The sequence below is a fragment of the Ciona robusta genome, chromosome 4 (genome assembly GCF_009617815.1).
Source record: "Ciona robusta chromosome 4, ASM961781v2".
NCBI classification, from domain to species: Eukaryota; Metazoa; Chordata; class Ascidiacea; order Phlebobranchia; family Cionidae; genus Ciona; species Ciona robusta.
In genome coordinates, this window is record NC_143238.1 from 3,152,794 (window position 1) to 3,164,165 (window position 11,372).

The 11,372-nt window shown below is 34.6% G+C and overlaps 3 protein-coding genes across 3 annotated transcripts; 1 reads left to right on the forward strand and 2 right to left on the reverse strand.

The window, feature by feature from the left end:
• Positions 1-1,142: 1,142 nt before the first annotated feature.
• LOC149736657 (developmentally-regulated GTP-binding protein 1-like) lies at positions 1,143-5,749 on the reverse strand. The gene is made up of 10 exons (XM_089877327.1): positions 5,442-5,749; positions 5,212-5,335; positions 4,539-4,700; positions 4,102-4,185; positions 3,535-3,704; positions 2,975-3,148; positions 2,343-2,467; positions 2,065-2,187; positions 1,833-1,928; positions 1,143-1,489 (listed from the first exon to the last, which is right to left on the reverse strand). Exons 1-10 carry the CDS (start codon positions 5,478-5,480, stop codon positions 1,483-1,485), a joined length of 1,104 nt encoding a protein of 367 aa, XP_089733453.1. The 5' UTR covers positions 5,481-5,749; the 3' UTR covers positions 1,143-1,482.
• A 444-nt stretch (positions 5,750-6,193) lies between these two features.
• LOC149736658 (WD repeat domain-containing protein 83-like) lies at positions 6,194-8,669 on the forward strand. Its single transcript, XM_089877334.1, has 6 exons — positions 6,194-6,387; positions 6,472-6,570; positions 6,796-6,992; positions 7,190-7,369; positions 7,836-8,034; positions 8,235-8,669. Exons 1-6 carry the CDS (start codon positions 6,333-6,335, stop codon positions 8,504-8,506), a joined length of 1,002 nt encoding a protein of 333 aa, XP_089733460.1. The 5' UTR covers positions 6,194-6,332; the 3' UTR covers positions 8,507-8,669.
• LOC149736659 (uncharacterized) lies at positions 8,597-11,092 on the reverse strand. The gene is made up of 10 exons (XM_089877325.1): positions 10,937-11,092; positions 10,793-10,878; positions 10,612-10,716; positions 10,530-10,556; positions 10,344-10,446; positions 10,093-10,275; positions 9,891-9,993; positions 9,682-9,830; positions 9,449-9,624; positions 8,597-8,979 (listed from the first exon to the last, which is right to left on the reverse strand). Exons 1-10 carry the CDS (start codon positions 10,995-10,997, stop codon positions 8,818-8,820), a joined length of 1,155 nt encoding a protein of 384 aa, XP_089733451.1. The 5' UTR covers positions 10,998-11,092; the 3' UTR covers positions 8,597-8,817.
• Positions 11,093-11,372: the final 280 nt, after the last annotated feature.

An 11,372-nucleotide genomic window follows, 5' to 3' on the forward strand; every position in this document is an offset into this window, starting at 1 on the left:
GCACTACTCGACTTGGACAAACTCAAAAAACCGCTGTGTTTTTTACCGGTTTGCTAAAGGCGTAGCTAACTCATCAAACACGATGAGACAGAGACGCATCAAAACTTCAAGCCTATTTAAACCTGATAACTATCTCTGTTTGAAACTTACTTTGTAGCAATTGTGTCCAGCTGTAATCACACATAAACAGTTGAATCAAATAATTTACAAAATCGGTCGGTCAAACATTAAGTCTTCTTACCATAGACAGTATACTTCCTATAGTGTTCGTTTTTATTCCGGGAAATGCGTAATCGCTCAGGATACACCTATAGCCATTGTGTTCCATACTGCTGCTATCCGTTCACTAACCAGCTGATCCACACTCTTCACTGTTACTTATATTTAAAAGCAGTTCTGCTCAGTTTGTATACCAGCACGGTGCGTCATACTATTAGGTCACAATACGCCTCTTTAAACGCATTTTGTTATAAAGATGCTAACCAATACATTGTCTAGTAATATACTTCTTTCACTTTTACCCTGCGTAACTAGATATACTGTAAATTCTAACGATTCATTTTCGTCCAATCGTATAGTTGAACTGAACTATTATGGCTATATACAAAATATCCAATGAGGAACTTAACTGCCACCCCAATTCTAACACCTTCCAGCGACGAAGTCCAGCACCCAGTAATAACTAATCTATGTCCTAAATCTTACCGAGTGTAACGCTTTCACACTGTCACAAACTACATTTACAACTGTAGGCTATGCGCCATAGCAGTTCACTTCAATGTTTGCGATGCAAATACATGAAGCGTTTCGGCGTAAGCGAGAGCTACTACTGCTGGCACAACTCTCGTTTTGAACAAGAGCAAGCCAGGACAACGCAACACTCCAGTAATCTTGAGATTAGTCTTAATAAACAGGTACAGTCTTGGCCCCGGGGTTCGCATGAACCAGGTACATATTATCATTAGCCGCTTGCTGTCCGTTATCACCAAACCACCTAGCAGACATTTACATCATTCTGAACGCCAGGTTTGATTACGCAACCGACTAATCGCTTTTCAAATAACAAAATGAAACTTGTTTTCCGGTTTCCTCGTTAAGCTACTAAATAAAGACACGTTTCGATTCACAAAACTACGCATAAGTAATTATCCATATCTGAAACGTTTATTGTAAAACTTGCAATCCTGCTAATTCATATGAACATGCATAAATTCTTAACCAGAGATTGAGCATTTGCAACACCTACAGTATAAACAGCTCTATCCGCTGTGGGCCTACACGTTATAATTATATCATTTGTACTATTATAGAAGTGGTGTTTCAAACTGAACCTGTTGATTTACATAAAGGTGCAAGTCCTGCTTTGTTATGTAGTGTATACAAAACATGCATGGAACATAATGGGAAACTGTAAAGCACAAAAACAATCATTTGAAACATCTCCCAGAAAATCAAATCACCATCAAAACTCTTGGAGAAAGGTCATACCCTAAAAACAAGCAGTAATAATTAATTCTTCAGTATTAATGTGTACATAACATTATTACACCTAAAATAATGGTCGATTGGACCAGTGAATTTGACACAGGGATAGAACACAAGACACAACTGCAATTGCTCCTAACTAGTGGTCCTTGAGTTGTCAGCCACACATTAAAAAAATAGAAAAATGCCAAAAAAACCACCCACAAAGTTGCGTACGTGGTAACCTGTAAGCGGGCACGTTGCATATTAAACAGAAAACCTGTGTTATAACGCCTGTAATTGACCAATCACACAAGTATGTGTAAAATTAAATTAATCAGTAAAAACTGAATGGTAAGAAATAAAACCTTTTGACAATTTGCACCACATCTTCATCCATAAGAACATGTTCTTTGCCCACACTTTGTGGATTGTATTTCACTGAAGACCCCCACACCAGAGCACTGAAATAGGTAAAAACATTGAGTAAAAATGCTATACAACTTTGTGAACACTTTTTTTTGTTTGGGTGAGGTTATTGTCGCAGATCTGGAATTTAGGGCATATTTGTCGCATTACCCCAAATTGGTGAACACTTACTGTTTAAATTGTTTTAATAACGTTCTGTGGATTTTGTTGCAGAAATCTTCCACTGAGCATTTATCAGAGTTGAGCACGACAGGTGCTTCGTAGTCAGGTAGTTGCCCTTTGGGTTTCGTGTAACTGGTATGAGAAATGAACAGATAAATAATATTTTCCTAAACAGTTAAAATTGCTATTTTTCACTTTTTTTTAAATGTTTTGCTATATTACAGAAGTTTTTCTACTTTTTTTAATGTATTAAATCCTAATTGATAGTCAAAAATAAAGTTTCTTACATCCGAACAAGTCTTAGGTATTCCCACATTCTTTCAAGTAAGTCGTCAAAATTCCACTTATGATGTGCGGATATTGGAACGCAGTGTGGAACTTTGTATATAATGTCCAACTCTTCAATGGAAATCTACAAGAAGTGAAACGCAGGAAGTTATAACTAACTGTGTGTCAATCAAAAACGAAGACTCAAAGATTTAACCTTACTTGAAAATTTTGGGTAATTAGTTTGGAACATATTAAAACCACATTATATGTCTGTTAATAACAGTAAATTAAAACTTATAAAATCTGTTAATTTTAAATATTTGATATGAAAAAAAAAATACAATCTAGCATTGTAATTTTAATAAAATGCTTGGTGTTTCAATATTTAAGTAAACTAAAACTTAAAAAGTCTGTTAATTTTAAATAATCGATATAAAAAAACCTAAATAATAAAAAATCCAGCATTGTTATTTTAATAAAACGCTTTTGTTATTTCAATATTTAAGATAACTTAAACTTGAAAAGTCTGTTAATTTTAAATAACTTGTTTTTTTTCAATATTTATTTATAGTTTTGAAATATTGATAAATTGTTTTATTTTCCACCATTCAATACAGAGAAATAAGAAAAAAGAGCCTTTTTCACCTACTTGATCTATTTTATTAAGAAGATAGAGACAAGGGATGTAGACTCTGTTTCCCTCCACCACATCAATGAGATCATCAGTCACACAATCCTCCTTTAATATAATATCAGCATTGTGGATCCGATACTCCGATAAAATCTTCTTTGCTAACTCAGCATCTAATTCAGATTGTGGGACCTGGAATGTAGAATGAATTTTTATGAAAAAATCTGGATTCCTGTAAACTAAGTGTTTAGATATTCAAAGAACAATAACAAGAACAACTGTTCGACCAAAAAGAATCTGTATAATCATTAAACCAACATTAACACAGTCTCGCTGCACAGCAGAGGTCAGAAAACATTAGGATTTTATAAAAATGGAAAATTTCTATCAAATGTTTTAAACAGAATATAAAATACTATTCTTCCTAAAAGTAGATGTTCTTAGGCTAAGATAATTTTTCTAGATTGCATTACAAAAAAATGTCTTGTTTTTATTAAATTAATAAAAATCTTTATTTAAAAAAACAAATATACAATATATATATATATATATATATATATATATATAAAAATGTCCACCATAGCTTGAAAGTTAATCCCTCCTTTTTCTTTCATCTTGTAGTGAATATTTGGAGGTTTCTTGTTCAACCGGATTCCAAATCCTTCAAGTTCCTTCTCAATAAGTCGTTTATCGCCCAGTGGTTTTAATACATCAAGTACAATGAATATTAAACTGCAGGTTCTTGCAACTGGTAGGAATAAAGAAGATGATTATGAGTTAATGCGTGTTTAAAGTTAACACACATATATATACACCATAAAATAAGAGCAATATATACAAGTTAAGTTACAATTACACCTTTTATTTCTTTTAAGAAACATTTACATTTTGTAATGCTTATTGTCACAAGAAATCACAAATTCAATTATTATATTTCACAGTATTGGCAAGTACCCTGGATTTGCCAATAAGAAAATAAAAGCCTTCCTACCCTAATTGCTACAGTACTACACAACATATGTACTTTGTCACAGATCATAAGTTTAATGCAAAACCTAGTATTTGTCACAGATTATAAGTTTAATGATAGCCTATTGATAGTTATCTTATGTACCATGCTCTGCACACTTTTGAGATCAACCCACCTGCGATCACTTGTTTTCCTCTTCCTTTACCATCTTTTGCTCCCTCAATGATCCCAGGAAGATCAAGAAGTTGAATTTTTGCTCCTGAAAAATTGATGAAGAAGAATTATATAAACCCAACTAGCAGGGGTAGATATACACAAAAATACATTTTAATTGCACATTTGCTTGACTTATTAGTGCTACATGTAGAGATACCTCATAAAGTCAACCCTCTGTATTGCTACTATTTTGGTATCTACTATCTTCTTTTAACCCAGGACGTTGTTTTACAATGTTATATTCTCAATTTCTTTTGTAACATTTATGTATGAATGAATATAGCTTATTCTCACTTGACAGGAAAACAACAGTCGTTATAACAGGGGTGTTGTTGCATACAGCTTGGCCCTGCTCATAATTAAAATAAGAAATAATATATAAATAAACAAGCTAACCTTTATATTTTATAACGCCGGGTACAGTGGTTAACGTGGTGAACTCATAAGAAGCAACTTCACTGTAAACCCCTGCTATATTACTTAGTAGAGTTGATTTTCCAACAGAAGGAAAACCAACGAAACCAATTCTAGCATCACCAGTCTTTGCAACATCAAAACCTGAAAGGATTTTGAAGCTTATTACAAAAAGTCTTGGTTAATAAGACAATAAAGGCTGCAATGCCAACTGAAATGGCTAAATTCAAAATTGCAAAAATAGGTAAAACTGAAAACAAAGATTAGGTTTATTTTATCAAGGTTTCTGCACTATTTGCCTATGCACAAGACAAAAGAAACAGAATCTTTATTAGGCTACAGCAAATATGTAAAACAATAGATCAACAATCAAAATCCAAGCATAGCTTACTGTTATGAATTCTTTTCTCTGTTTAATACTGATAAGGTTATCAAACAAAATACCAAAACGTTTAATCGGCCAACAAAATTACTGTGCATTACTTATTCCAGAAGTTAGTTAGTTTGTCAAAATCTACTGACTAAAATTTTAATCGGCCAACTAAAAAAGCAAAATCGATATTTATGTCGCAACTAGTTTAGTCGATAGCCGAGAATGCCATCCCACACAAGTAAAACTCAAAATTAAATAATGATAATCTTCAAAATAACCAACCTTCTCCAGTCCCACCACCCGCCCCACCCTTTGGAGTGATGAGCTCCCTTTTAAGTTTGGCAAGTCGTGCTTTCAACATGCCAAGATGGCCAGCTGTTGCTTTGTTCTTCTGTGTTCTGGCCATCTATAACAATAACATATACGATAAATTATTTTAATTCTTTGTTAAAGATCTAATTATATATTAATTGTGATTTAAAAGAAGTTGTTTAGGTTTTTTTTAATTTTACCTCCGCCTCAATTTCTGATATTTTGGTTAGAATTGACATCTTTGTTTTGTATCTCTTGAACAATTTAAAAGAAGTTATTAAGGAAATGCTTTGACAGAGCAAGTTTTACCATAAATAGTAAGAAATCTGAAAAAACAGCTCATCGGTGTTAACATTTCATCACGCTGAACTTGAGAGAGTTGAAATTGTAAAAAGCCTCAATGTTAAAAAAATTGCCTTCAGTTTTAAATTGTAATAATTTGCACAACCCACACTTTAGCAAAATTATACGATACCGAATCTCTGATCATCTTGTAAATTTATTTCTGCCGATAAGACGATAAGTATTCGTTTAGCTGAGCTGTCTGTCAAGCAATGCCATGAGTTGTAGGTGCGGAATGCTGCGGAATTCCTAATCCGCAATTGGGTACAAACAAATGGGCTTACGAAAACTAAAAACTGAAGGGTATGTTATTGCATGAAGTACATAAAAATACCAAGAAAAATTAATAAATGTAATATTACTGTTCATTCACTGTGCATACCACTTTCCGTTAGTTTTTGCAACACAGTCGAATACGTAGCAAACTTTTTCTAATCTAATTAAGACGTTAATTATGATTATAACACGAAAATTACTATTTTTTATTTAACATAATCAGGCGTTGTATGAGCAACAACGAGTCAAAAAGCAAATAACATCCAAGAAAAATGAACGTAACCATGTTCCGTGTTTAAAGCAATTTCTATCCGACGGCCTTACCATAGGTAATTCCCCTAAAATTCCCCTTACTGTTCAAAGTTGCATTTCGTTTGTTTTATACATTTCTCGTATATTTGTATACTAGAATATATTGAGGCCGTTCAAACAGTTAAATTACAAGCTGATATTGTTCTCCAGTGATACTCTATATGGTCAAGATGTTTGGCGTCGTCGAAGGTCCAGCAAACAGGCCAGATGCTAAAGGTAACCAACAAAAACCAAAAACGTACATTCGTCATAAAATATCTTTAGCTACAATAAAGACAAACGAATGTGTTTTTTATTTAGAGGAAAAACCACCTCCCAAAGCAAAACCTCGTCTTCCTGCCAACCTAATTCACTTTATTGATTGCAATCAAGGTGCGGTCAGAGCTGTTCGATTCAATGGTAAGATTGTATTAATATAATTTAACAACACGCCCGGCAGAGTCTGTAGAAAAAAAGGGACCAAAATTTGGTTTATAAAATGTGTATAGTAAATTTTTAAGTATTAAATAACCACCAGGCGTGGTTTAATATATATTAATTTCTGTATAAAATATTTTATGTCAATTTATGTTCTCAATTACCACTAGTATATTCATATCATATGCAAAACACATTTTTTTGCAGGGGATGGCAACTATTGCCTGACATGCGGTAACGACAAATCTATTAAATTGTGGAATCCTGAAAAACAAATGTTAATAAAGAAGTACACTGGTCATGGCTATGATGTGTTAGATGCTGCCAGCTCGAATGACAATTGCCAGATTGCGTCTTGTGGCTCAGACAAATCAGTTATGTATTGGGATGTGGCTTCAGGCCAGGTAATATTAGATAACAAAGATTATTTGCAAAATTATATAAATGTATCCTACTCTAAGAAAGCGATATTAATTATTAAAACACAATCACAAATTATGGAAAAATATGTGTTTTAAAGTATTTATTCAGGAAAAATAATCGAAGTCAGTTTTAATCACCATTAAAATGCCATTTTCACACTTGTTTATGTTGTTTTCAGATAATTAGAAGGTTTCGTGGTCACGCTGGTCGTGTAAACTGCGTTCAGTTTAATGAGGAATCCACAGTTATATTATCTGGGTCAGTCGACTCCTCTATTCGGGCTTGGGATTGTCGGTCCAAAAAAGGAAGCGCTATTCAAATAATGGATGAAGCCAAGGATAGCATTTCCGCTCTGCAAGTCAGTATAAAATTATTTTGATGAAAGTAACTTCCTTTATCCTGACGTGCTTGGCAAAAACAACAGTTTTTATAACTGGGTGTTGTTCTATACACCTCATGCCCGCTTAGCAGTTACCACAGATGTCATTTTGTGGGTGATAATTTTCTTTTGAATGGCAAGAAATTTAGACATCCACTTAGTAACTACTAGGTTGGAGATATTGTTGTAAAGTTTCCTGTCTGGTGTGATGTGTAAAATATTCAGTAGCATTTTTAACATATGACAAGCTAAAATCTTTACAACCTTGATCATTTATTTTAGCTGTCATTAATGTCTGCATTGTATACCTCACTACACTTATTCTGAGTCATTCATATCACTTTTCTTACAAACTGATATAACATATGCAAACCTTTGTGTATTATTGACCATTAAATGTAATATAACCTTCATTTAACACATAAATTGCCATTTACTACCACAGGTCTCAGACCATGAAATCTTGTCTGGTTCTATCGATGGTAAAATCCGTCGCTATGATCTTAGAATAGGCTCCATGCATTCAGATAACATTGGGTCTGCCATAACTAGCACATGCTTCACTAAAGATGGGCAGTGTACACTTACTTCAACGCATGATAACACTATCAGGTTGCTTGATGTTGCAACTGGTGAAATGTTAGGTAAGTTTTGGTGCTGTTCTTTGTGTCCCTTTGATTCAATTTTTAATTTTTGTTTTTTAATTTTTTTTTGTTTTTTTAAATATGATATTTAATTTTGTTTTCAATACAAGATGGCGCTATTTGTAATCGTAAAGTACTTAAGATCTGAAAAATACAGTTTAAATCATTTCATATTCCTAAATGTTTCGATTTAACAACAGGAGAATACATGGGACACAAGAACGCTAAATACATGATCGAATGTGCTTTAAACCGTAAAGACGATCACGTGATCAGCGGCTCCGAAGACGGTCACATCTATATGTGGGACTTAGTGGAAGCAAGTGTAACGAAAAAACTTTTAGTAAAACGAAACAAAGTCATTCATTCGCTAAGCATGCACCCCGAGAAAGACGTTATGTTGGTAGCGTGCGAAAATAAGATTTATATGTTCGCTGACGACTTTTACGAGCTGCCGGACGATATTGCGTGATGAGCGTGGTCGTTACGCAGATGGTTATATTTGCGAGAGTTCTGAATGGCATTCGAATCGTTTTTCGTGGGGAAAATCAGTCGAACTGTGTCCTATAAGCATTACATACCTGTTTAATGTCTATGCCGCTATTTCTGCATTACAAATAAATTACAAAAAAATGCCTCGATTTTTATATAGAGGACAGCAGCAACACAACAGCAAATAAATATCTTACAATAAAAACAGCACAACGTGAATAAATATTAATACTGTACAGTCGGGATCGTTTTAACTAAACGATGAAAAAGAGGTGAATATTAATAAATATCCTAACAAGGGTTTCCGCACAACGCAACACCAACGCGAAAAGCAAATGTGCGGTTTGACATTCCAGGTTTCCAACTGAAGATTCGATTCATGTATCGAGTTAATGGCAACAGATTGCGCAGGTCCTTATTGCTTTCAGTTTCTCCAAAATTGACGACGAATGTCTGTAAATTTTAATCGGTAATAAAACTTATTTCAGTAAAATGCACAACTTTCAAGGGGTATACGTTTTGCTGCGTATTACAAATAATAATACACTTTTATCCTATCTCTGTTTTGCTATAACATGAAATTTACCTATAAAGTTACATATAGTAGGGTGGGGGAAGATGGGACACCTTTTCAATCTATTGTCCTCTCCAATTTGGTAGTAAACAAACATTCAACGATTTTTTATAAAACTTTATCTTCACGGCTCCCACAGATCGTTGTTAATTGTTTAAAACACGATCAGGATATTTGGTTATTATATGTGAAAGGTGTCCCATCTTCCCCCACCCTACTATACGTATTAAGTCCTAAGACCTAAGTGGACACCAGATGTGTGAAACAGAACACTGGTGTTATAACGACCGCTGTTTCCCTCAACACGCGAATGTTAAAAGTGACATTTATTTGTTGGTCATTTCTTACCTTAATACCACTCCTTCTTAATTCATATGCGGCTGATGTCATACCACCAGCTGAGTTGTTTTGATCAGTCACCAGAACAATAATGTTTTCTGCATTCTTTCTATCCCCGTTTCGTGTAGAAAACATAGATCGCTTTACGTATCGTAATACCTCCGCTATGCTAGATGCTCCGTTCGCTAAAATGACAAAATTTACTAAAAGTTAATATAAAGTTCATAAACACAAATAAACACCTGTGTTATTAAAAGCTTGGCTTCGAATTGCAAGTGATAACGAAGCTCGTTCGGAGAAGTCGTTCAAATGCATTGCCGTGGACTCGAACGGGTGTCCGATGTCTCCAACGAAGCCAACTCGGGCGAAATCTTTTCCCATTTTGAATAAACTAATACAGATAGATGTTATCAAACTGAATATACAGCAAGGATCTATTAGAAATACGTACGACTGTATAGTTGCAATCACATCGAGACCAGTCTTCCAGTTTCCAGGGTCCGAAGCGTGTAAAACGAAAACAACATCGATGTTACCATTTGGTGGACACGGTCCTGTAGAGTTTACAAAAAAAACATAACACTCTAAATCCGGTATTCTTGGTTACGCTAACAGCTATGCCACAGCGCCAGACAATTAAAAACAATTCTTACTTGCACAGCAAGATTTAATTCCCTCCCAAGTCCCGCTTTCAGTACATGTTCGAACGTCTGCTTCATTTGGAGACACGTAGTAATCAAGCCCACATACGGTTCTGCAAACCGACCCGACCTTGTTTTCGTTGGTACAAACTAAATCTCCGTATTCAGGTTTCTTCAACACTGGGCATCTCGGTTCTGGTTAATAAATAGCGATATTCATTTGATTCAGTTTGTAATGTGGGTTATCTTATGTACCACCCTACCCGGTATGCAGCTGAGAGGTCCTCTATTGCAGCCATCGGACGTACAGCAGCATCGACAAACAGCAGAGTGCTGATCGCCATTACATTGCGGGTGTCGAGGCATCTATATTTAAGGCGTATGTTTTATAATTGATTAGCGTATTGATATACACAGGGGTACAATGTACGCTATAAACTGAGACTCACCTTGAATCCAGGCATAGGAAATCCATTCTGTAAATACAAAATGTTTTACATTCTATTCACAACATAATGGTTCATTGCCTACCTGAGCTTGATCATTAAAACAAGCCAACTTTTGCTTGCAATGTCGAGAAACCGTGAACATATTATCCGGGGTGCCAATTCTTCGCGCAACAGTTTGACAAGATTGCTAAAAGTTATTGAAATACTTTTTGTTACAAGAAGTAATTACTTAATGTTAGAATAATTTCGCATAACATTCTTACTTCATTGAATCTGCAGGTTTTCAGTACAGCGTTTTTGTCGCAGGCCTCCATATTTGGTTCATTTTCACAAGTCCAGCATTTTAAACCTATTAAATGACAGATATATATAGGTGCGACTTAACTTGAACAGTTGTCTATTCTTACCTAACACAGGTGATTGTATCAAATCTAGCAATAGAATCAAAGCGATCATCTTGTTTGACATCGTGTTTATAAAACAATGTTTTGACTGAAAGTAGAAGCGACAACAATTTTAACCATCAATAAAATTGAACTGTTTAAAACCGTACCTTATATTGGCCAGGTAAATTCCCGGGGCAAGGTGACAGGTACAATCAACCCAATTTTGCCACCATAAAATCATTAAGTGATTTATCACGTCTTTTTAAAAGCGGGTGTAAATGCTAATTGGGTATGTCACCTCCAGTAATTGCTATTTAAACCTGAACTGACAACGCAATGAGTGATTTACACAAATTCGGACAGCTTCTTTAACAAGCATATTATGAGACATGTTAACCTTTAGGGCTGTCCTGTTACAATGTTGACAAAGTCGACGTATTTCCGATAGAGCAGTAAT

Coding starts and splice junctions, on each gene's coding strand:
- LOC149736659 (XM_089877325.1), bottom strand. CDS start 10,997: ATGTCAAACAAGATGATCGCTTTGATTCTATTGCTAGATTTGATACAA. Junction 10,879..10,936: donor GATACAATCACCTGTGTTAG/GTAAGAATAGAC, acceptor GTCATTTAATAG/GTTTAAAATGCTGGACTTGT. Junction 9,994..10,092: donor AATTAAATCTTGCTGTGCAA/GTAAGAATTGTT, acceptor TAAACTCTACAG/GACCGTGTCCACCAAATGGT.
- LOC149736658 (XM_089877334.1), top strand. CDS start 6,333: ATGGTCAAGATGTTTGGCGTCGTCGAAGGTCCAGCAAACAGGCCAGAT. Junction 6,388..6,471: donor AAACAGGCCAGATGCTAAAG/GTAACCAACAAA, acceptor TTTTTTATTTAG/AGGAAAAACCACCTCCCAAA. Junction 8,035..8,234: donor TGCAACTGGTGAAATGTTAG/GTAAGTTTTGGT, acceptor ATTTAACAACAG/GAGAATACATGGGACACAAG.
- LOC149736657 (XM_089877327.1), bottom strand. CDS start 5,480: ATGTCAATTCTAACCAAAATATCAGAAATTGAGGCGGAG. Junction 5,336..5,441: donor TATCAGAAATTGAGGCGGAG/GTAAAATTAAAA, acceptor TTATTGTTATAG/ATGGCCAGAACACAGAAGAA. Junction 4,701..5,211: donor GGGTGGTGGGACTGGAGAAG/GTTGGTTATTTT, acceptor AAATCCTTTCAG/GTTTTGATGTTGCAAAGACT.